Raw genomic sequence first — 22,341 nt, 5'->3', positions numbered from 1 at the left:
ACACTTTTTAGTCATTTGGGAGTTGAGGATACTAATTGTTGGAGTTTTGCTCGTGGGATATTTGCCCAATCTTGTCTGATACAAGACAGCCGCTCAACAGTCTGTGGTCATCATTGCCTGATTCTCCTTTTCATGATGGGTCATACATTTTCCATAAGAGATATATCTGGACTGCAGTAAACAGGCAGGCACATCCCTTCTATGGTGCAGAGTGTCTAGAAACCACTCAGTTGTAGCACGTGCAGAATGAGGCCTGGCATTGTCTTGCTTCCCAGGAAAGATGTCATCTTGATGGCAGTTTATGTCTCTGTACAATCCAAATATATGCCTCCATGTCAATGGTACCTTCACAATAATGCAAGTTACCCATACCGTTTGCAATGATGCACCTCGATACCAGGACAGATGTTTGCTTTTGCACCTGTCGCTGTTGAAAGTATGGTTGGTCCCTTTCGTCTTTGGGACTGAGAACTCGATTCCATTTTCTCCCAAAAACAAGCTGAAACATGGATTCATCTGACCACAGCAGACATTTCCACTTTCTTCTAGACCATCTGAGATGAGCTCAGGCCCAGAGAACTCGCCGGCATCTCCACATAGAACTGATGTAAAGCTTTCTCCAGAGATTCAAGTGGCATTTCTTGATGCAGCGTCAGACTGTGTTCAGTGAAAATGGTTTTCCAAATTACTCCTGAGCACATCTGGCTGTATTTAACAGATTAGCATGATGGTATCTTGTGCAATGCCATCTGAGGGCTCAAAGGTCACGCACATTCAACAGGTCTACTGCCTTACCCAAAACAGACTGAGATTTCTCTGGATTCCCTCGATCTTGTGACAATATTATGTATGGAAGATGATGAAAGGCATAAATGCTTTGCAATCTTGCATTGAGAAATGTGATTTTTTTAATTGTTTGACAATTCTCTCAAGATATTTGGCACAAAGTGATGAGCCATGACCCATCTTTGCTTAAAAAGACTGAGAAGCACTTTTACACCCAAACACCAGTGTCGCGTCGGTCTTTCCTCGTGATGGAAACGCCTGATTCCTTGCATAACATTTTATGAATTGATTCAAAAAAATATACAGAATATAAATGCTTAGAGAGTTCAAATGTGTTCTCAGAACTGAACACTGATTGTTTACGGACAGGTTATGGAGTCACAGTATATCTGAGTTCCTCCGCTGAACACGGCACGAGCTCCGGCACAAGATCCAGTGCATTACAGTGGAAACGCCACAACAGAGACTGGGCCATTACACTTCAATTACTTCTAAAAGTGTAATTTTTACTTCTAATATTTCTTAAACGAGCTTAAATGTGTGCAATATATATAAAATATACTATACTGTAAAATATGATTGGAAATAAAGGAATTATCATGCAAACCAGTGGTTGTATCGAGTATTTTTTAAAAGGTTAGAGGATTTAAGTAAATCCATAGACATTAATTCATGTATGAAGTAAAAGAGGAAGAAGCTAGTATTATAGTGAAAATGAATCAACTATGTTGGGTTAAATAAACAACCCAATTTGCTGGGTAAAATGAACCCAACATGTGTTCTGTCCTATATTTTCCCAGCCCTTGTGTTGAAAACAACCTAAATTGGGTTGTTTTTTAGATTCTGTTATCTCGGGATACAATCTGATTTAATGAAGATATCCACCTTATTTTCTGAGTAAATTTAATGTGTCTGGCTTCCCATGTCATCCGCTTCATTTTTAGCTGTACATAAAAGCTTTATTATGCTTCTTGATATTGTAAACTGTTTTATCTTTCCCTGTTATTTTAATTTAGTGGCTTAATTATAAACACTTCTAGTGCGAACCGTTTTACCATTTACTGCACTTTGTTGTTATTCTCGTTTTTACAGCGGCTAATGAATCGGAGGTCTCGCACATGGAAAAATAAGCTGGAAACAAGCAGAAAAGATCAAATTAAGTCTTAGTTATGAGATGAAAAGTCGAAATTAAGAGAAAAGTCATAATTATTATGACAAAGAAAGTCAATTTCTACTTTAATTTTATAATTATGTTTTAGTATGTCACAACTATTACTTGGTAACTTTGACTTTTCAGCTCATAAATGACTGTCATAATGTACTTCATGTTATGATTGCGACTTTTTAAATCATTATTACATTACGGGCTTCTTCCACAGAAGTCCTGCTGATCTGAAGGAAAACTGTCAATAAAAGTTCAATCTCTTGAAACGAGTGCAGTTTTATCTCTCACCACTAGATCGGAAAAACACTCCTGTCGAAAACATGTTTCACCTTTACTTATGAGTGATTTCACGATTATCTCTAATAGTAATAGTGACTTTAACACCGTGAGTATAATCAGAAAATAAACCCGCATGGTATGATCTGTCATAGCTGGCGTGCCGGAAGTTGTCCAGTGTAGCCGCACGTCATATCCGTGCGACGAGCGCGCTCACCGTTGAGCTCACGGAGGATTGAACATCTGAACCACAAACATGGTAAAATAAATATTCCTCTTCAGCTAAAGTCTTTCTCATGATCACTCGTGTATTAGAACAGAGAGTAGCTTTCCTAATCAACATGAAAGCATCGGGACTTTATCCTTCACCGCTGACCAAAGACTTAAAAACACATTCTTCAGATTATTTAGGCTTATTAATATATAATTCATACATATACACATACATAGTATGTTGTGATATATTGAAGCTAGTTGTTTAAATGAATCTTCAACTTATTATATCTGACAAAGAGCTGCATTTGTATATGATTATATTATGAATATGTAAGAAATTAAGATTGCTGTTTTTTATTTCCAGGCTCGAAACGCAGAAAAGGCCATGTGAGTGTGTGTCTTCTGTCTCATAATGTCCTGTTAATGCTTTTCTTCATCACTGTATTCAGAGAAACATAGTTCACCAACTGAATGCTCATCTATATGTTATTATATTTACCTAATGTGTAGAAATACTTTTAATATTATTCCTCTATCACAACACCAACTCTCAAATTCAGTGAGTTTATTATTTTTGGAAAGAAATATATAATAAGTGCAAATTCTTAGAATCATCTACTGTGTTTTTTCTTTTTTTTGTAGATTATAATTATTATGTTATTTCTTTGTTGGGCTCAACTAAAAAAAACGGTAATCTTTGAAATGTCAAAAATACTCCTATTGTTTAACTCAATTTTTATTTTATATATATTTAATAATTTCTTTATTGTTTTATACTCGTTGATACAATTTCGTGTAAATTGTTTTTGGCACAAATTAAGGTATTTTATATATATATATATATATATATATATATGATCATCTCTCATAGCATAATTTTTCATGAGAAATATTACATTGATATTGAGTGATTTGAGTGTTTCAAAAGTAAAATAACTGTATAAACAGAAGAAAAATGTAGAAGAAAGCTGAATGTTTTCACAAAAATCAATGTTCATTTTATAAATTAAGTTGCACTACTCTAAAACTTAATATAAAACTCGGTAAGAGGGGCAACAGACTTTTTAATATTTAAAGAAGCTTATATACTGTATTCAAAAGGTCAGTAAGAATTAATGAAAGTATTAATTTCTTCTTTTTTTTAATGAATGACGCATTAAATAGATCAAAAGTGACAGTAAAGACATTTATAATGTGATTAAAGATTCTATTTCAATTAAATGCTGTTCTTTTGAACTTTATATTCATCAAAGAATCCTGAAAATAAAGTGTATCAGTTTCCACTAAAATACAAACTGTTTTCAACACTGATAATAATCATAAATGTTTCTTGAGCATCAGATCATCATATTAGAGTGATTTCGGAAGGATCATGTGACACTGAAGACTGGAGTTATGATGCTGAAAATTCAGCTTTGATCAGAGGAATAAATTACACTTTACTGTATATTCACATAGAAAACAGCTGATTTACACTGGAATAATATTCACTGTATTTACTGTATTTTTGATCAAATAAATTCTGCTTTGGTGAGCAGAAGAGACTTTCACATACATAAATATAAATGTGTGTGTGTGTGTTATGCAGGACGGCTCTGGCCAGGTTTCGTCAGGCGCAGCTGGAAGAGGGAAAAGTGAAGGTGGGTTTAATCTCAATCCTGATTTGACGAACGTTAATGCTTGTGTTCTCCTGGTCATGTGACGTGTTCTCCTGATCATGTGACGTGTTCTGATCATGTGACGTGTTCTCCTGATCATGTGACGTGTTCTCCTGATCATGTGACGTGTTCACAGGAGAGAAGACCTTTCCTGGCGTCGGAGTGTAATGAGTTGCCCAAAGCCGAGAAGTGGAGGAGACAGGTCAGGAGCCACACATCCGTCTCAGACACGTGTGCTGTGCCTACAGGGAGAGAGTTCACCCAAACTCTCCCTGTAACAGCTGAGCTAAATGTGTGTGTTCTCATCCGTTGCAGATCATCAGTGAGATTTCCAAGAAGGTTGCACAGATTCAGAACGGTGAGAGCGAGAGCAAGTGAGATGAGAGAGAGCGAGAGATTTGTGTGTGTGAGACGAGTGTGTGTGTGTGTGTGTGAGACGAGAGCGAGCGAGGTGTGTGTGTGTGTGTGTGAGACGAGACGAGAGCAAGCGAGGGGTGTGTGTGTGAGAGAGAGTCGAGAGCGAGGGGTGTGTGTGTGTGTGAGACGAGAGCGAGGTGTGTGTGTGTGTGTGTGTGTGTGTGTGTGTGTGTGAGACGAGAGCGAGGTGTGTGTGTGTGTGTGAGACGAGAGCGAGGTGTGTGTGAGACGAGAGCGAGGTGTGTGTGTGTGTGTGTGTGTGAGACGAGAGCGAGCGAGGTGTGTGTGTGTGAGACGAGAGCGAGCGAGGTGTGTGTGTGTGAGACGAGAGCGAGCGAGGTGTGTGTGTGTGAGACGAGAGCGAGCGAGGTGTGTGTGTGTGAGACGAGAGCGAGCGAGGTGTGTGTGTGTGAGACGAGAGCGAGCGAGGTGTGTGTGTGTGAGACGAGAGCGAGCGAGGTGTGTGTGAGACGAGAGCGAGCGAGGTGTGTGTGTGTGAGACGAGAGCGAGGTGTGTGTGTGTGTGTGTGTGTGTGAGACGAAAGCGAGCGAGGTGTGTGTGTGAGACGAGAGCGAGCGAGGTGTGTGTGTGTGAGACGAGAGCGAGCGAGGTGTGTGTGTGAGACGAAAGCGAGCGAGGTGTGTGTGTGAGACGAGAGCGAGCGAGGTGTGTGTGTGAGACGAGAGCGAGCGAGGTGTGTGTGTGTGAGACGAGAGCGAGCGAGGTGTGTGTGTGTGAGACGAGAGCGAGCGAGGTGTGTGTGTGTGAGACGAGAGCGAGCGAGGTGTGTGAGACGAGAGCGAGCGAGGTGTGTGAGACGAGAGCGAGCGAGGTGTGTGAGACGAGAGCGAGCGAGGTGTGTGAGACGAGAGCGAGCGAGGTGTGTGAGACGAGAGCGAGCGAGGTGTGTGAGACGAGAGCGAGCGAGGTGTGTGAGACGAGAGCGAGCGAGGTGTGTGAGACGAGAGCGAGCGAGGTGTGTGAGACGAGAGCGAGCGAGGTGTGTGAGACGAGAGCGAGCGAGGTGTGTGAGACGAGAGCGAGCGAGGTGTGTGAGACGAGAGCGAGCGAGGTGTGTGAGACGAGAGCGAGCGAGGTGTGTGAGACGAGAGCGAGCGAGGTGTGTGAGACGAGAGCGAGCGAGGTGTGTGAGACGAGAGCGAGCGAGGTGTGTGAGACGAGAGCGAGCGAGGTGTGTGAGACGAGAGCGAGCGAGGTGTGTGAGACGAGAGCGAGCGAGGTGTGTGAGACGAGAGCGAGCGAGGTGTGTGAGACGAGAGCGAGCGAGGTGTGTGAGACGAGAGCGAGCGAGGTGTGTGAGACGAGAGCGAGCGAGGTGTGTGTGTGTGAGACGAGAGCGAGCGAGGTGTGTGTGTGTGAGACGAGAGCGAGCGAGGTGTGTGTGTGTGAGACGAGAGCGAGCGAGGTGTGTGTGTGTGAGACGAGAGCGAGCGAGGTGTGTGTGTGTGAGACGAGAGCGAGCGAGGTGTGTGTGTGTGAGACGAGAGCGAGCGAGGTGTGTGTGTGAGACGAGAGCGAGCGAGGTGTGTGTGTGAGACGAGAGCGAGCGAGGTGTGTGTGTGAGACGAGAGCGAGCGAGGTGTGTGTGTGAGAGGAGAGCGAGCGAGGTGTGTGTGTGAGACGAGAGCGAGCGAGGTGTGTGTGTGAGACGAGAGCGAGCGAGGTGTGTGTGTGAGACGAGAGCGAGCGAGGTGTGTGTGTGAGACGAGAGCGAGCGAGGTGTGTGTGTGAGACGAGAGCGAGCGAGGTGTGTGTGAGACGAGAGCGAGCGAGGTGTGTGTGAGACGAGAGCGAGCGAGGTGTGTGAGACGAGAGCGAGCGAGGTGTGTGTGTGTGAGACGAGAGCGAGCGAGGTGTGTGTGTGTGAGACGAGAGCGAGCGAGGTGTGTGTGTGTGAGACGAGAGCGAGCGAGGTGTGTGTGTGTGAGACGAGAGCGAGCGAGGTGTGTGAGACGAGAGCGAGCGAGGTGTGTGTGTGTGAGACGAGAGCGAGCGAGGTGTGTGTGTGTGAGACGAGAGCGAGCGAGGTGTGTGTGTGTGAGACGAGAGCGAGCGAGGTGTGTGTGTGTGAGACGAGAGCGAGCGAGGTGTGTGTGTGTGAGACGAGAGCGAGCGAGGTGTGTGTGTGTGAGACGAGAGCGAGCGAGGTGTGTGTGTGTGAGACGAGAGCGAGCGAGGTGTGTGTGTGTGAGACGAGAGCGAGCGAGGTGTGTGTGTGAGACGAGAGCGAGCGAGGTGTGTGTGTGAGACGAGAGCGAGCGAGGTGTGTGTGTGAGAGGAGAGCGAGCGAGGTGTGTGTGTGAGACGAGAGCGAGCGAGGTGTGTGTGTGAGACGAGAGCGAGCGAGGTGTGTGTGTGAGACGAGAGCGAGCGAGGTGTGTGTGTGAGACGAGAGCGAGCGAGGTGTGTGTGTGAGACGAGAGCGAGCGAGGTGTGTGTGAGACGAGAGCGAGCGAGGTGTGTGAGACGAGAGCGAGCGAGGTGTGTGTGTGTGAGACGAGAGCGAGCGAGGTGTGTGTGTGTGAGACGAGAGCGAGCGAGGTGTGTGTGTGAGACGAGAGCGAGCGAGGTGTGTGTGTGAGACGAGAGCGAGCGAGGTGTGTGTGAGACGAGAGCGAGCGAGGTGTGTGTGAGACGAGAGCGAGCGAGGTGTGTGTGAGACGAGAGCGAGCGAGGTGTGTGAGACGAGAGCGAGCGAGGTGTGTGAGACGAGAGCGAGCGAGGTGTGTGTGTGTGAGACGAGAGCGAGCGAGGTGTGTGTGTGTGAGACGAGAGCGAGCGAGGTGTGTGTGTGAGACGAGAGCGAGCGAGGTGTGTGTGTGAGACGAGAGCGAGCGAGGTGTGTGTGAGACGAGAGCGAGCGAGGTGTGTGTGTGAGACGAGAGCGAGCGAGGTGTGTGTGTGAGACGAGAGCGAGCGAGGTGTGTGTGTGAGACGAGAGCGAGCGAGGTGTGTGTGTGAGAGGAGAGCGAGCGAGGTGTGTGTGTGAGACGAGAGCGAGCGAGGTGTGTGTGTGAGACGAGAGCGAGCGAGGTGTGTGTGTGTGAGACGAGAGCGAGCGAGGTGTGTGTGTGTGAGACGAGAGCGAGCGAGGTGTGTGTGAGACGAGAGCGAGCGAGGTGTGTGTGTGTGAGACGAGAGCGAGCGAGGTGTGTGTGTGTGAGACGAGAGCGAGCGAGGTGTGTGTGTGTGTGAGACGAGAGCGAGCGAGGTGTGTGTGTGTGTGAGACGAGAGCGAGCGAGGTGTGTGTGTGAGACGAGAGCGAGCGAGGTGTGTGTGTGAGACGAGAGCGAGCGAGGTGTGTGTGTGAGACGAGAGCGAGCGAGGTGTGTGTGTGAGACGAGAGCGAGCGAGGTGTGTGTGTGAGACGAGAGCGAGCGAGGTGTGTGTGTGAGACGAGAGCGAGCGAGGTGTGTGTGTGAGACGAGAGCGAGCGAGGTGTGTGTGTGAGAGGAGAGCGAGCGAGGTGTGTGTGTGAGACGAGAGCGAGCGAGGTGTGTGTGTGAGACGAGAGCGAGCGAGGTGTGTGTGTGTGAGACGAGAGCGAGCGAGGTGTGTGTGTGTGAGACGAGAGCGAGCGAGGTGTGTGTGTGTGAGACGAGAGCGAGCGAGGTGTGTGTGTGTGAGACGAGAGCGAGCGAGGTGTGTGTGTGTGAGACGAGAGCGAGCGAGGTGTGTGTGTGTGAGACGAGAGCGAGCGAGGTGTGTGTGTGTGTGAGACGAGAGCGAGCGAGGTGTGTGTGTGTGTGAGACGAGAGCGAGGTGTGTGTGTGTGTGTGTGAGACGAGAGCGAGGTGTGTGTGTAAGACGAGAGCGAGCGAGGTGTGAGAAGAGATCGAGCGAGGTGTGTGTGTGTGGGACGAGAGCGAGCGAGGGGTGTGTGTGTGTGAGAGAGTCGAGAGCGAGGTGTGTGTGTGTGAGACGAGAGCGAGCGAGGTGTGTGTGTGAGACGAGAGCGAGCGAGGTGTGTGTGTGAGACGAGAGCGAGCGAGGTGTGTGTGTGAGACGAGAGCGAGAGAGGGGTGTGTGTGTGTGAGAGAGTCGAGAGCAAGGTGTGTGTGTGTGAGACGAGAGCGAGCGAGGTGTGTGAGACGAAAGCGAGCGAGGCGTGTGTGTGAGACTAGAGCGAGCGAGGCGTGTGTGTGAGAGGAGAGCGAGCGAGGTGTGTGTGTGTGTGTCTGTGTGTGAGACGAGAGCGAGCGAGGTGTGTGTGAGACGAGAGCGAGCGAGGTGTGTGTGTGAGACGAGAGCGAGCGAGGTGTGTGTGTGTGTGAGACGAGAGCAAGCGAGGGGTTTGTGTGTGTGAGAGAGACGAGAGCGAGGTGTGTGTGTGTGTGTGTGAGAGAGACGAGAGCGAGGTGTGTGTGTGAGATGAGAGCGAGGTGTGTGTGTGTGTGTGTGAGACGAGAGCGAGGTGTGTGTGTGTGAGACGAGAGCGAGGTGTGTGTGTGTGTGTGAGACGAGAGCGAGGTGTGTGTGTGTGAGACGAGAGCAAGGTGTGTGTGTGTGTGTGTGAGACGAGAGCGAGCGAGGTGTGTGTGAGACGAGAGCGAGCGAGGTGTGTGTGTGTGTGTGTGTGTGTGTGTGAGACGAGAGCGAGCGAGGTGTGTGTGTGTGTGAGACGAGAGCGAGCGAGGTGTGTGTGTGTGTGTGTGTGTGTGTGTGTGTGTGTGTGTGTGTGTGTGTGTGTGAGACGAGAGCGAGCGAGGGGGGTGTGTGTGTGTGAGAGAGTCGAGAGCGAGGTGTGTGTGTGTGAGACGAGAGCGAGGTGTGTGTGTGTGAGACGAGAGCGAGGTGTGTGTGTGAGAGAGTCGAGAGCGAGGTGTGTGTGAGATCAGAGCGAGGTGTGTGTGTGTGCGTGTGAGACGAGACCGATGTGTGTGTGAGTGAGTTGAGAGCCAGGTTCTCCTGTGTTCTACTAACTGAGATGGTCTTCCTCAGCCGGTCTGGGCGAGTTTAAGATCCGCGACCTCAACGATGAGATCAACAAACTGCTGCGAGAGAAAGGCCACTGGGAAGTGCGGATCAAGGAGCTCGGCGGACCGGACTACCGGGTGAGAGTCAGTGATGATGCGTTTCCTGCTGATGGAGACGTATGCGATGATGCGCTTGAGTCTCAGCAAACGCATCGAGACGGTCACATGTCATACATCTGCAAGCAGGGCTGTCGCATTGAAGGAATTTCATTTATTTATTTTTAATTTTTTTATATTATTTGTTGCTATATAAATAAGTGTGACAGGTGTGGTCAGCATGCACAAAAACGAGGACATGTTCAGTAACCAATGTAACCGAAACTAAACAGGAAGTGAAGTAAACTCAAGAGAATGTCAAAATAAGTGTCGGCGTAACAGAACATAAACCGGACAGTAAGCTCGTTGGGATATTTTTATATGTATAACAGTAATTTCCGATCCTCGAATCTGATTGGACGAGAGGCTTTCTGCTGATATTTCCCCAGTGTCGTCATCGTCGTCTGCACAGAGACAGCCGTCACTCAGAGCAGTTACACTGTCACTGTCAGGGGCGGCAACGGCCTGTCTATGAGTGAGTCATTAAAGACGAGAGCGAGCGAGGTGTGTGTGTGTGTGTGTGTGTGTGTGTGTGTGTGTGTGTGTGTGTGTGTGTGTGTGTGTGTGTGTGTGTGTGTGTGTGTGTGTGTGTGTGTGTGTGTGTGTGTGTGTGTGAGACGAGAGCGAAGTCACTCAGCGCAGTTACACTGTCACTCCACTAGGGTGGCAACGGCCTGTCTATAAGTGAGTCATTAAACCGTTCATTCAACGAACGCGTTCAAAAACGCTGATTCATTAAAAGATAGATGCAATGAAACAAGCAGTTAATTATTTTTAAAGCTGGAGTCCGCAGTTTTTCCTCTTTGTCGCCATCTCTGTTCGAAATCTGCAATTGCAGTCATTTGCGTAATTATCAACTTTACGCGAGTTGTACTTCAACACCCTCAACACGGCACAGCGCGGATGAACACAATGTTTGAGGAGAGTGTGCAGCTGTCAGTCACCGCGCCGGTGTTTTACTGGCATTCAGAATCACAGATTATTCTTTTTGGAAGTATGACCAACATAAGAATTTTCACTGGAAAATGTCATCTGAACTAGTAAGAAACACCCACCTTTGTTCTGGTTCTGACATTGCAGTAAATCGAGCTGATTAAATCTAACAATCGCTTATAAGTTATCATATCACGCAAAACCGTGCAAATTATAGGCTACTTTGTTCTCAACTTGTTAATGTTAACAACGTCCGCATTGCGTGACTACATGTAATGTCCTTCCGATATTATCCTTGTTTTCGCATGGGTCTGGTTGCAGTCTCTTCTTTCTGTAGCCGCTCCGAAGTCCGAACGAAGTCTTTTGCATTTTACAGAATCTGTTGTCACTGTTGATTGACTGTCGTTTGAACCTTTCTGGATCTGCCATCAAATTATTAAGTTTAATTATATCAAGTGCTGTGAGAAAAGGCTATAAATATATATATGAGTTATATATGTTCCCGAACACCAGCATCCGAACGCCAGAGAACACGACAGCGTTTACGGTTTCGTCTGAGGCTCGACACACACTCGTTTATGATGGAGGAGAACAGCCGATTGCAGAAACTTAGTTTATTACTGATATTTTGAGCCAATTTCCAAAAGGAAAAAGAGCCCGATTGCAGTGTTATCACTGATATGTTGTTGACATGAGTGTGTGTGTGTGTGTGTAACAGAGAGTGGGGCCGAGGATGCTGGATCACGAGGGTAAAGAGGTTCCGGGAAACAGAGGATACAAGTATTTCGGCGCCGCTAAAGACTTGCCTGGAGTCCGAGAGCTGTTCGAGAGCGAGCGTAAGTCTCAGTACTCATGCAGATCTACACACTGCACACACACACGAGCTGAGAGTATAAACACACCTGACGGGAGAGTGTGTGTGTGTGAGTAACTCTGATCCTGCATACGAACACCAGAGACGGAGACGTCTAATGACACCGATGACGATCTGAGGAACTGATAAGGGGAAAACCACTTTAATGTTCATTATGAGCCATAATCAGAAATACAGTGCATGTTCATAATAACTGTTTACATAAATAACAGAATGATTTAAACTCTGTTTTACATCTGATATACACATTTAGATTAAATATGCCATTCTCATTAATGGAGTTAAGCACTTCAATTAAATCAAATCTCTACAGAGAATTTACAAAAAAAATTATATTCTAATAAATAGAAATATTAGTAGTGGATGCGCTGCGTTTCAACACTTTTCCTGAGCCATGCTGTGTTTTAATGTTTGCTTAGCGCGTGATAACAGCAGAACTAGTCTTGAGGAAATATTTACACGCAAATAATAATAAATAATGCTCAAGGTCTTTCTATTTCCATTAAAAATATAAAGCCATTAAAAACACTATTAGGCCAGTGGAAAAGATTGAGAAAACTTTCTCTGAAATGTATTTTATACTATTTGATTTATTGTTCAAAAACAAGGCATGGATCGGCTGCTAAATGATTTTTAGCACATCATGTGACGCACATCTCATATTCTCCTAATGTCTCGTACCGTTAAACATGGTGTCACGTGGATGAATATGCATATGCAGATGATATATGCAGATGAGGATCCTGCGCGCAGCTTTATAACAAGACCCCTGATGATGAACGGCTGGTTCTATCAGTACTCGAGTGTGTGCAGGGACGGACTGGGACTAAAAAACGGCCCTGGACTTTGACTAGGCCCGGCCCAAAGCAATCGGTGCGCGGAAACTCGACAACAACAACAATAACGCCTGCCATGAGTGTCACTTTAACTGTGGCTCATGATAGCCTACTATACCATCCAAATTATAGCTAACAGCATATTATACAATTTATTCCATGCTGTCTTAAAATTAATTTATTACTTAATAATCTTAATTAGTTTATGCAGTAATTAATCTTAGCTACTGCACAAATAATAATACCACATCTAAATGAAAATTAACACTAAAGGTGATTAACATCTAAACACCATTACAAATGTAACTTCTGTATTCAAAATCTTCAAAGTTTGTAAGCATTAACTGTAACATTACCAACATTTTTAAAAGTAAAAGCACAACATATTTCTTAATATTAGCAACTGCATGTGGCATTTTACAGCTAAAATGTTGAAGTTTAGCTGTTTTATCTACTGTAATCATTAAAAATGTAGCAAGCTGAATATCACTTCCTAACATCATCCCTAGCAAGTAACTTGCAAAGTAATTTCTGATTAATTCGGTTCGGGAGTAGTAGAGATAAAAGCCCGCCCGCACTGACAATTGATTGGTTGGGTCCTTACATGCGCTTCGTGAGGGACACGCGCACACTAGCACACACGCGCACACTAGCGCACACTAGCACACACACGCAATCTCTCGCTCCCTCTCTCTCTGCCGTGCACGCGCTACGCATGCGCGCTCTTGCTCGCTCTAGATTCCGGGAGATTTTAACTAATTTGCGGACATCAGGGAGCCGCTATCAATATGCTGGAGACTTGGGATGTGTGTGGCGGCTGGTGGGCCGGCCCGCCGGCCGTCCTGGAGTACCGGCCGTTCTGTGATTCTCCAGATCACACAGATGGCCAGTCCGCCCCTGAGTGTGTGTGGTTCAAATGTTGTGGCGGAGAGATGACTGATGTGTTTGATGACCTCAGCATGTGTTCTGTGAATATGAATATGAATATCTTTGGTCTGTTCCAGCCGTTCCGCCGCCCAGGAAAACCCGTGCGGAGCTCATGAAGGACATCGACGCCGAGTATTATGGGTATAGAGATGAAGACGATGGTGTGTTAGTGCCGCTGGAACAGGAGTATGAGAAGCAAGGTGAGGCGAGGAGGTCCCACTGAACACTGCAGATACACAGTATATCCGTCACTGTTTCTACACTTCATGTTTGCGTTGAATTATGGGAATCTGATTAGAAGCTGATAATGTTTTCTGATTTAAAGAAATCATTCGGTCAAAAAATATAAACTCGTATGCATTTAGCAGACCATTTTATCAAAAAGTTACTTCGAGGACTTATTATGCTCTTCCTCAAAGTCGTGATGTAGTTTCAGGCTCTACTAGAACAGGTTTTCCTGCTTGAATGTTGATTATTTTCCTCATATTCTCCATTGTTGCGGCTCCTCTCTTCCCAGTCTGTCAGTAACGCTCTGTTTACTTCCTGTCTCTATAAAGCCCCTCCTTCTGAAAAGCACACTGTGCTCTGATTGGTCGGCTGGAGCAGTGTGTTGTGATTGGTCGAGCGCTTTGAGTGTGTTTGGGAAAGTCCCTTTCCATAACCACCAGTTTAACACACTACTAACTAACTCAACCAGGCCCCGCCCCTTTATTCTGCGTATGAATTATTATAATGAGGAATATTGTGGCGTGTTCGTTCCCGGAAGAAACTCAAGACTACAATGGAGGCGTTTCAGGAGTTCAGGAACACTGACACTGATATAGAGAATAACTGGAGCTTGTTCATGATCAAACAGCAACGTTACACACTAAACACAGATGAAGAAAAGCAGAACCGGTCGTCTTTAAAGAAGAAGCAGTTTAGCAGACAACAACGTTTATTTATGTCTTGTCATCTTATTTTAAGTTGTTACTTGTTGAGTCCATGTGAAGGCCGAGTCCAAGTTACCCGACTTCAGTGTTAGAGTGTCAAAGTCAACGTGTAAATCTGAGATTTATTATGTGTTTATCTGATTTAACAGTCCAAAAACATGGAACTAATAGTTTTAATCATCATAACCCACTTGTTCTGTTTTGTGTGATTTAATTTTAACAAGCTCATGTGTCTCTCATATGCAACGGTGTAACTTACATTTTTATTGTAGTTTTATTATTTCAAATAAGTTTTTAAATTCTAGTTTTCATGTTCATTTTAGTTTAATTTTTAGTCATTTTATAATATGCTATTGTCATTTTATTACTTTTTTCTTTTAAAATGTTGCTATTTAGGTTTACTTTATTTTTATTTGAGTTTTATTTATTTCCAGTTAATAATTTTAGTTTTTACAACTTAAACTTATTTCGGTCAAGGCAGCATTTCTGATACTCTTTTAAAGCTTTTCAGCAAATAATTAAATATCTGTAAAATATGAATGAAAAGAAATTCTTTTAATAGTTGTAGTTAACGATAATAACCCTGATATCAGTATATGATAGAAAAGGCCTCTTTATGAGTTGCTTATTTGTAAATCAAAGCTTAATGATGATGCATGTAATGAAAGGAGAGTCATAATTAATGATCTGCAGTGAATTACTGCATCTTTATACATAGATTGTGAGGACAGCTGTTTTATTATTGAATTATTATTATTTATTAGTATCAGCGCTTCAGACTGTGTGTTGTAGATGAGCCGAGCAGCACGAGACCCACTTCGTCCAGGCGTGTGTGTGTGTGCCTGTGTGTGTGCCTGTGTGTGTGTGTGCTCTGCGACAGTCGTGGCATTGTGTGCTGATATCATTTTCTGACATGTGTTTCTCGTTTGTGTGTTTAACTGAATGCCTGACGTGTGGCTGCAGGTTTGATGCGACTCATGAGAAGCGTAACGCGCACCGGACTGTCCAGTGACCTGAAGTCACATGACCACCGCATTCCAGCTCGACCTCGGGGCTGATTAAGATTAATGCATTGTTCACGTCCGCGTTGTTTCAGATGCGTTCGAAGCAGCTTCACAGGACATCAATAATGCAAACAGAATTCAGTTAAACACAATGTGTAAAGGGGTGGTATAATGCCCTTTTCACAAGATGTAAAATAAGTCTCTGATGTCCCCAGAGTGTGTGTGTGAAGTTTAGCTCAAAATACCCCACAGATATTTTTATAGCATGTTCGAGTTGTCACTTTTTGAGGCTGAGCAAAAACGCACCTTTTTGTGTCTGTGAGCTGCCAAATGAGCTGCTGCTCCCGGCACAGTGGGCGGAGCTTCAACCGCTCCTGTCCTTTTATCTCACACACACACAGACACACACATGCACTGAACATTTCAAAAACTTTTCGCCTTTTATGTTCAAACCGGAGTCAGACAGAGATGGAGAGACTCTAGCAGTGATGACATGTAGAAGCAACAGGACATTTCTGAGTGTTAGTTGATGAGTGTATGCCGCTGATGTGGAGTTAACCATCTTCTAGTCATTGATTAGCATATTCTGTCATGATCATCTATAAATCTTGTTCCGGGGGCGGGGTTTATGTAAGATTTATGGTTTGTGATGTCACTAACCCGGGAGGAAGCTCGTGTAGTTCCTACCAGCCGTTTGTTGTAGTCCTTAAAACGCGAATTATTTAAAAGTAAATCTCTCCCTTTGCTTTGGATTTGAGCGTTGTAACTTTGCAGATGTTGTTTATGTTCAAACAGCAACATTACACACTGACTACAGTTAGAAAAGGGAAATCATAATCAACCACCCTTTTAAATGTAAATCCTGTGTGTTTCCGTCCCGCAGTCATAGCCGAATACTGCTTATCGATTACGATTCTTATCGATTCCAATAAGGTAAAAAAAAAAACTTTAATTGTAGCTGAATATCATGAACAAACATCATCAGGCTAAAGAACGCTTACGCAAGGAGCGCTTGCCTGTGGTTTAAAAACACCATAGAAGAACAATGAGCCGAACTAATATACACTTCCAGCATTATTAAAGACAAGTAAATGCTCAGTAGTTAAAAAACAACAAATAAAATAGCAATCGCGACAACTAGAAACAACTGAACAAAGATATTCAGGTGTTCAGGTACAGAAATCGTAATCAAATGTACAATAACACTGCACTTTATAAATAAAATATACATTAGAAATATAGTAACAAAAGTTAGTCAGTCAAGAACGAGTGAATTTTCTCTCTGTCTTCTGGAGTTTGATTAGTGTTATAATCGAGACGGCAGGAATATTAGTGCTGTCACTTTAAGATCTGCCCAGTATAGCACACACACACACGTGTGCAAGATTCCTGAAATCAAGTGTTTGATTTTTCGATCCCCAACCATAAGCTTCACAGGACATTAATGCTGCAAGCAGAGTTCAGTTAGACATGATGTTTGAGCGTAACCGGTGTGTGTGTCCCGCAGTGATCGCCGAGGCGGTGGAGAAGTGGAAGGCAGAGAGAGAGTCTCGACTATCAGCAGGAGGAGTGAAGGACACGGAAGTGGAGGAGGAGGAGGAACACATCTACGCCGTCAGAGATGAAGAGGTGACCCTCATCTCTCTCCGCTTCAGTGCAGACCCGTAGATCCGTCAGTGCAGACCCGTAACGCTCCTGTGTTTTACAGCAGTCCGACGACGAGGCGGGAGAGCCGATGGAGGGAGAGGATGCGCAGTCGTTCTTCGCTCATGTCCCGGTTCCCTCGCAGAAGGAGGTTTGTTTGGCTTCCGATCGAGTTCGATTCAGTTCATCACTCACTCGCTCTCGTCACATGACACGCCAACGGAGAAGCTTTACACCGATGTTTTCAACACAACAGCAGTTTATAGTCCACACATCTGTAAAGCTTCGAAAAGGGGAAAGAGCATGTACAAGTAGCCTATATGATTCATGCGCTATACTCCAAATCATTCATTTATAAATCCTTTATTCTCTGATCATTTTCACTGGAGCTTTCAACTTCTCCATCCGCCTATTTGAACTGCTTTTTGGGATATTGCGCATAATGAAAACATATTTACCAGATAAAACGAAACCCTCAGGTACCCTTACTTTACTAATTGACCAATGGCATCGCAGCGTCTCTAATGTTGGTTTGGTGTTTCTGAAACGCCAGAGTCGAAGTGTGTGATCAGAACGATTGGGTTTAATTCCCTCCAGAAGCGTCTCACACACACGAGTGTGTTCCCGAACACCAGCATCCGAACGCCAGAGAACACGACAGCGTTTACTGTGTTTCGTCACACGCTCAAAACACACTCGTTTATGATGGAGGAGAACAGCCGATTGCAGAAACTTAGTTTATTACTGATTATTGCTCCAATTTCCCAGGAAGTGACGATTTCGCATGGAAACACTGCTTTATTCACACATTAAATTTGCATCTTTGCATGGAAACACGGCTAATGACACACAAATAACACTGATCGTGTTCTGTGAAAAATTCGAATTGTATGGATTTTTTGTGCGAACATTTAATAACGTGTAAAGATCCTGATGAAGCTGTTGTTGTGCATGTCAGATCGAGGAAGCCCTGGTGAGGCGGAAGAAGATGGAGCTTCTGCAGAAATACGCCAGCGAGAGTCTGATGGCCCAGAGTGAAGAAGCCAAGACCCTGCTGGGGTTATAGTGGACCTGATGATGATCGACCAGAGCCGTGGCTTTAGAGGAGGAGCTCACTTCAGAACTAACATCTCCGGATAATGTACTCTCTCCACGTCATCCAAGATGTTCATGTCTTTCTTTCTTCAGTGGAAAAGAAATGAAGGTTTTTGAGGAAAACACTCCAGGATGTTTCTCCGTATAGTGACTTCAATGGGGTCCAACGGGTCGAAGGTCCAGATGTGAGTTTCAGTGCAGCTTCAAAGTCTCGACACGATCCCAGCCGAGGAATAAGAGTCTTATCTAGACAAACCAGCGGACATTTATAACAAAATAAACACTTATATACTTTTTAACCACTGATGATCATCTTGCACTAGCTGTGATGCGACACACATTACGTGATCAGGTTGAAAGGTCAAGCGTGACGTAGGAGGTAGTGCAGACCCAGTGTTTACAAAGCCAACGTGCAAAGACTGAGTCAAACACCATTCACAAAAAAACAAATGTATAAATAAATAAAAGGTAAAACAACGATGTCGGACGATTTTAAAGTTGGAGGAGAAAATGAGATGAGAGTTTATCGCCCTATTCTACATGAATAGGGCGATTCTGAACCGGAACACGCGTGACCTTTCAACGTGATTGCGTAATGTGTGTCGCATCACAGCTAGTGCAAGACGATCATATGTGGTTAAAAGTATATAAATGTTTATTTTGTTATAAAATGGCGGATGGTTTGTCTAGATAAGACTCTTATTCCTCGGCTGGGATCGTGTCGAGTCTTTGAAGCTGCACTGAAACTCACATCTGGACCTCATTGAAGTCACTATATGAGTGTTTTCCTCAAAAACCTTCATTTCTTTTCCACTGAAGAAAGAAAGACATGAACATCTTGGATGACGTGGGCGAGAGTACATTATCAGGAAATGTTAGTTCTGAAGTGAACTACTCCATTAGATGATAACAGACCGTTGTTTAATCACACATGCTTCACATTAAACCGATGTGTTCGAAGAAGTTCCGGTTATGTACCTTTTAAATGTGAAATGTGCTTGACTTGACATGGACAGTATGATGCTTATGATCTGTACAGTTAACATTAAATCATTTAGGAATTTAATTATTAATCTGTTAGTTTCATCTGGACCGTACTTTAGACACTGTCGTCGTTACACAGTAATCATGTCAAATGGTGTATTACATGCAGGGATAAACTCCAGGGCTTTTCTTCCAACTTCTTCATTCATCCTTCATTTCGTCCACATGTTAAAGAACAAAAGTACAAAAATCTCTGTAAATATTTTGTATACTGTTCACTTTGCCTTCTTGGACAAGTAAACTTGTTTTTTTTTACTATGAATATGCTTTGTGTGTAAATTTGTGGAGTATTAACTCACTGAAAACATTCATGCGTTCCATTAAGAGTGTGTGATGAGAAACGGTTCGGCTCATGTGACCAGCCAGAGATAAAGCGGTCACATGGTCAGGACTCATCTAATATACTCTTCACCCACGATGCCCTGCTTCTGCAGTGGACGTAATGCAGGTCTTGTGTCTCTTTTATTATCTTATCTAGAGATTTTACATTTTTAAAGATGTACGTTTAACTGGCTGTTATGACCAGGGTTGCGGTTTGTACATCTTTAGGCTATATGAAATAACACATTAGTAATAGTATTAACTCCCTAACTCAACTGCGTGACACGGTTGTTCATTAAGAGCGGCTTTTTCTAGAAGACTTACCACATTTTAACAAGATTTCTCTGATCACTTCTGTGTAAAACAACTGGTTAAAATACTGAAGGCACATTTAAAGTAACTTGGAATCTTAATTTATCCGAAATATATGTTGTTTATTAATTAAACCGAAATGATGATGTACAGTTTAAGGAGAACATTAAAGGTGCAGTAAGCGATTTCTGAGAAATGATGTTGATATTTAAAATCACCAGAACAAACACGCCCTTTACCCAAAAGACTACGCCCCTATCTCGATGGCCCTGCCCCCAAACAGACCATTTTCACATTTCCGGGTTCTCAGAAGCGGAAGTCGTCACTGTTGGGCAGCAACGCGTTACTAGTAACGTGTTACTGTAACGCAGTTACTTTTGACAGTAACTCATACTGTAACGCATTACTTTTTAAATAAATTAACTCGGTTACCGTTACCATATGGTGCGTTTGTCCGTTATTTTTTTTAATTAATTCATTTTGGCTGAAGTGTAGCCTACAGCCTAACCTGTTTACAGCAGCGACGCATTGTTGGTGGTAGGGTTGCCACCCGTCCCTTAAAATACGGAATTGTCCCGTATTTACAAGTAAAATGACGCGTCCGTATCAAATCAGTAAGGGACGCGATTTGTCCCGTATTTTACATAAGGCCCACACATAGCCTAGTTGGATAAAAACATAGGCTTTACTATACTAATAGCAAATATCCTATAAATAAATCAATTTCACAATAATGTTACATTATGATTAGAATCAAATGAATTTTGTCCATTTTCTAAGCTTACAAAATGCACATTTATACGGGCTGAATTTTATAGGCCTAAAATAAATATTGTTTAGTCTAGTAATTATGTGAATAATTCAGTGAATTGTGTGAATTGTTCAGTCTCCACAGAACAAAATATTCATTTTATTTTTAGTGCTCTCATTTATGAGGAAAAAACAATGTTACGGATGTGACAGTTCTCCGTTACGGACGCGACGCGCTCTGAAAGCGGCACTAAAAGATGCTTTAATACTTGCAGAGACATCAAACAGAAAGCACAAAACCTTTCTTTAAAGTGAATTTTGTTTTGAATTAATTGTATCTTAATTTTAATCAATGTTTCATCAACCAATTGCCTGGATTTAATAAATAAGAAGATAATATAGCAGACGATAGATAATCACGAAATGGAGGCGCCGGCGCGTGAACTGGAGCTCGTCTCATAAATGAACCGAAACTCGGCGTATAAGGTAACCTACTTGCCTCACAGACATGTCTACTTTTAAACAGAACAATTCAAAACGAAAGAAAACAGACTACAGACTGCTCTCTGCTTATGTAATCCGTATGAAATGTGCATTTCTCTCTGGCGCGTCAGCATAGTGAGTCACCTCAGAAATCCTTGTGATATATTCAGTTTGTGCTGGTCTGACTCAAATAAAATAGTGTTTAAAAATTACTTTCTGTTTAAGTCAGTTTTGCGTTTGTATAGACCATAACGCATAAAAGGGCATTAATGGAAACATTAAAGAATGTTGTTTTTTTAAAGTAACTAAAAAGTTACTTTTAACAGTAACGCATTACTTTTTGGTGTAAGTAATCAACAAAGTAATTGAGTTACTTTTTGAATGAAGTAACTAGTTACTATTACTTAGTAACTAGCACAACACTGCAGTTGGGTAACCTTTTATAGCATGAATGAGACAATGCATTAAATATATATTTTTTTGTGCAACTCCACAATAGTGCTTTCATAAACTTAGATAGGAACAAAACAGAGAGATTGATAACGGCAGTCAGTAGAAAGACGTCACTCGCACAGCCACTGAATTACAAACATCCTCACAGCAGCGCTAACTAGTTTATTGTAATTTGACCTAAAAGTAATATAACACAAGTGTAGGGTTCAAGGTTCAAGGAGTCTTTATTAACCCCGAGGGGTAACTTGTTGTGTTATAAATGTACATACCTTTTTTTTATGAAAATAAAGAAAGCTTTGCAGGATTTATGATGTTGATGACCGTTAAAAGGCATCTTCTTGGGTCCATTCACGTATGCGCTATATAACACAGGTTCCTCCCCCTAATGTGTGCACACGCCCCTTACTGCTGATTGGTGTTTTGGTGCTCAGAAATCACTCACTGCACCTTTAAAGAGAATCGTTCACATGTAACAAATGGACACATTAATAAAGCAAACTAAACCTCATTAATAGAATCATCACAAAAATGTTCGTATTGTTTTAAGAATCTGTCACATTCTTATTACTAGTTAAATAAAAAGATTCGAGAAATCAAACGAGTCAAAACCTCAAACTAAAAATGTGAGAGAGCAGGAAGTATGCCTGAATTGGGTTTATGGATAAATAAATTTACCAAACAAAATAATAATAATAATAATAAGTGTATATTCATTAGACTTGTTGGAAGTGTCAGTATAGGTTAAATTAAAAGAATGGGCAATTTTCATGTTTATTTATTGACTGACAGTCACATACAAATAATATACATGACAATAATCCAACACATATAGTGTAAAAATTGGCCCTATATGTGCGGATGACATCACTGGTAGCCTTTGTTTCGATTCATAATCACCATATTATTCCAATCAAGATATTTTACTTTCATGTAAACATAGTCCTTCATTATTTGTGTGAATTCTAATGCGAACGCCCCCTTATCTGCAAATGACGTCACGTCGCATCTTTTTTTCCGCTCTAGGCACTTTTATTTTTATTTTTTATTGAATACAAAATCTGAATACAACAAAATGTCACAAAATGGTTATTATTATACAAAGAAAAAACGTGAAAGGCTC

The 22,341-nt window shown here is 43.4% G+C and overlaps 1 protein-coding gene across 1 annotated transcript; it reads left to right on the top strand.

Annotated features, from left to right (window-relative positions):
* Window positions 1-2,377: 2,377 nt before the first annotated feature.
* Window positions 2,378-18,101, top strand: isy1 (ISY1 splicing factor homolog). Its single transcript, XM_056266561.1, has 11 exons — window positions 2,378-2,486; window positions 2,808-2,830; window positions 4,032-4,083; window positions 4,238-4,303; window positions 4,417-4,459; window positions 9,483-9,595; window positions 11,265-11,382; window positions 13,261-13,383; window positions 16,627-16,748; window positions 16,828-16,914; window positions 17,722-18,101. Exons 1-11 carry the CDS (start codon window positions 2,484-2,486, stop codon window positions 17,827-17,829), a joined length of 858 nt encoding a protein of 285 aa, XP_056122536.1. The 5' UTR covers window positions 2,378-2,483; the 3' UTR covers window positions 17,830-18,101.
* The last annotated feature ends 4,240 nt before the right edge of the window (window positions 18,102-22,341 follow it).

This window comes from Rhinichthys klamathensis, unplaced genomic scaffold (genome assembly GCF_029890125.1).
Source record: "Rhinichthys klamathensis goyatoka isolate OS25496 unplaced genomic scaffold, OSU_Roscu_1.1 h1tg000249l_1, whole genome shotgun sequence".
Taxonomy (NCBI): Eukaryota; Metazoa; Chordata; class Actinopteri; order Cypriniformes; family Leuciscidae; genus Rhinichthys; species Rhinichthys klamathensis.
Note: the sequence above shows the minus strand (reverse complement) of the source record. Positions and strands in the feature narration are given on the sequence as shown.

Excerpts from the sequence above, each read along its gene's own strand:
- isy1 (XM_056266561.1), top strand. Across the intron at positions 9,596-11,264 it reads TCGGCGGACCGGACTACCGG|AGAGTGGGGCCGAGGATGCT; the intron begins GTGAGAGTCAGT and ends TGTGTGTAACAG. Across the intron at positions 16,915-17,721 it reads CGGTTCCCTCGCAGAAGGAG|ATCGAGGAAGCCCTGGTGAG; the intron begins GTTTGTTTGGCT and ends TGTGCATGTCAG.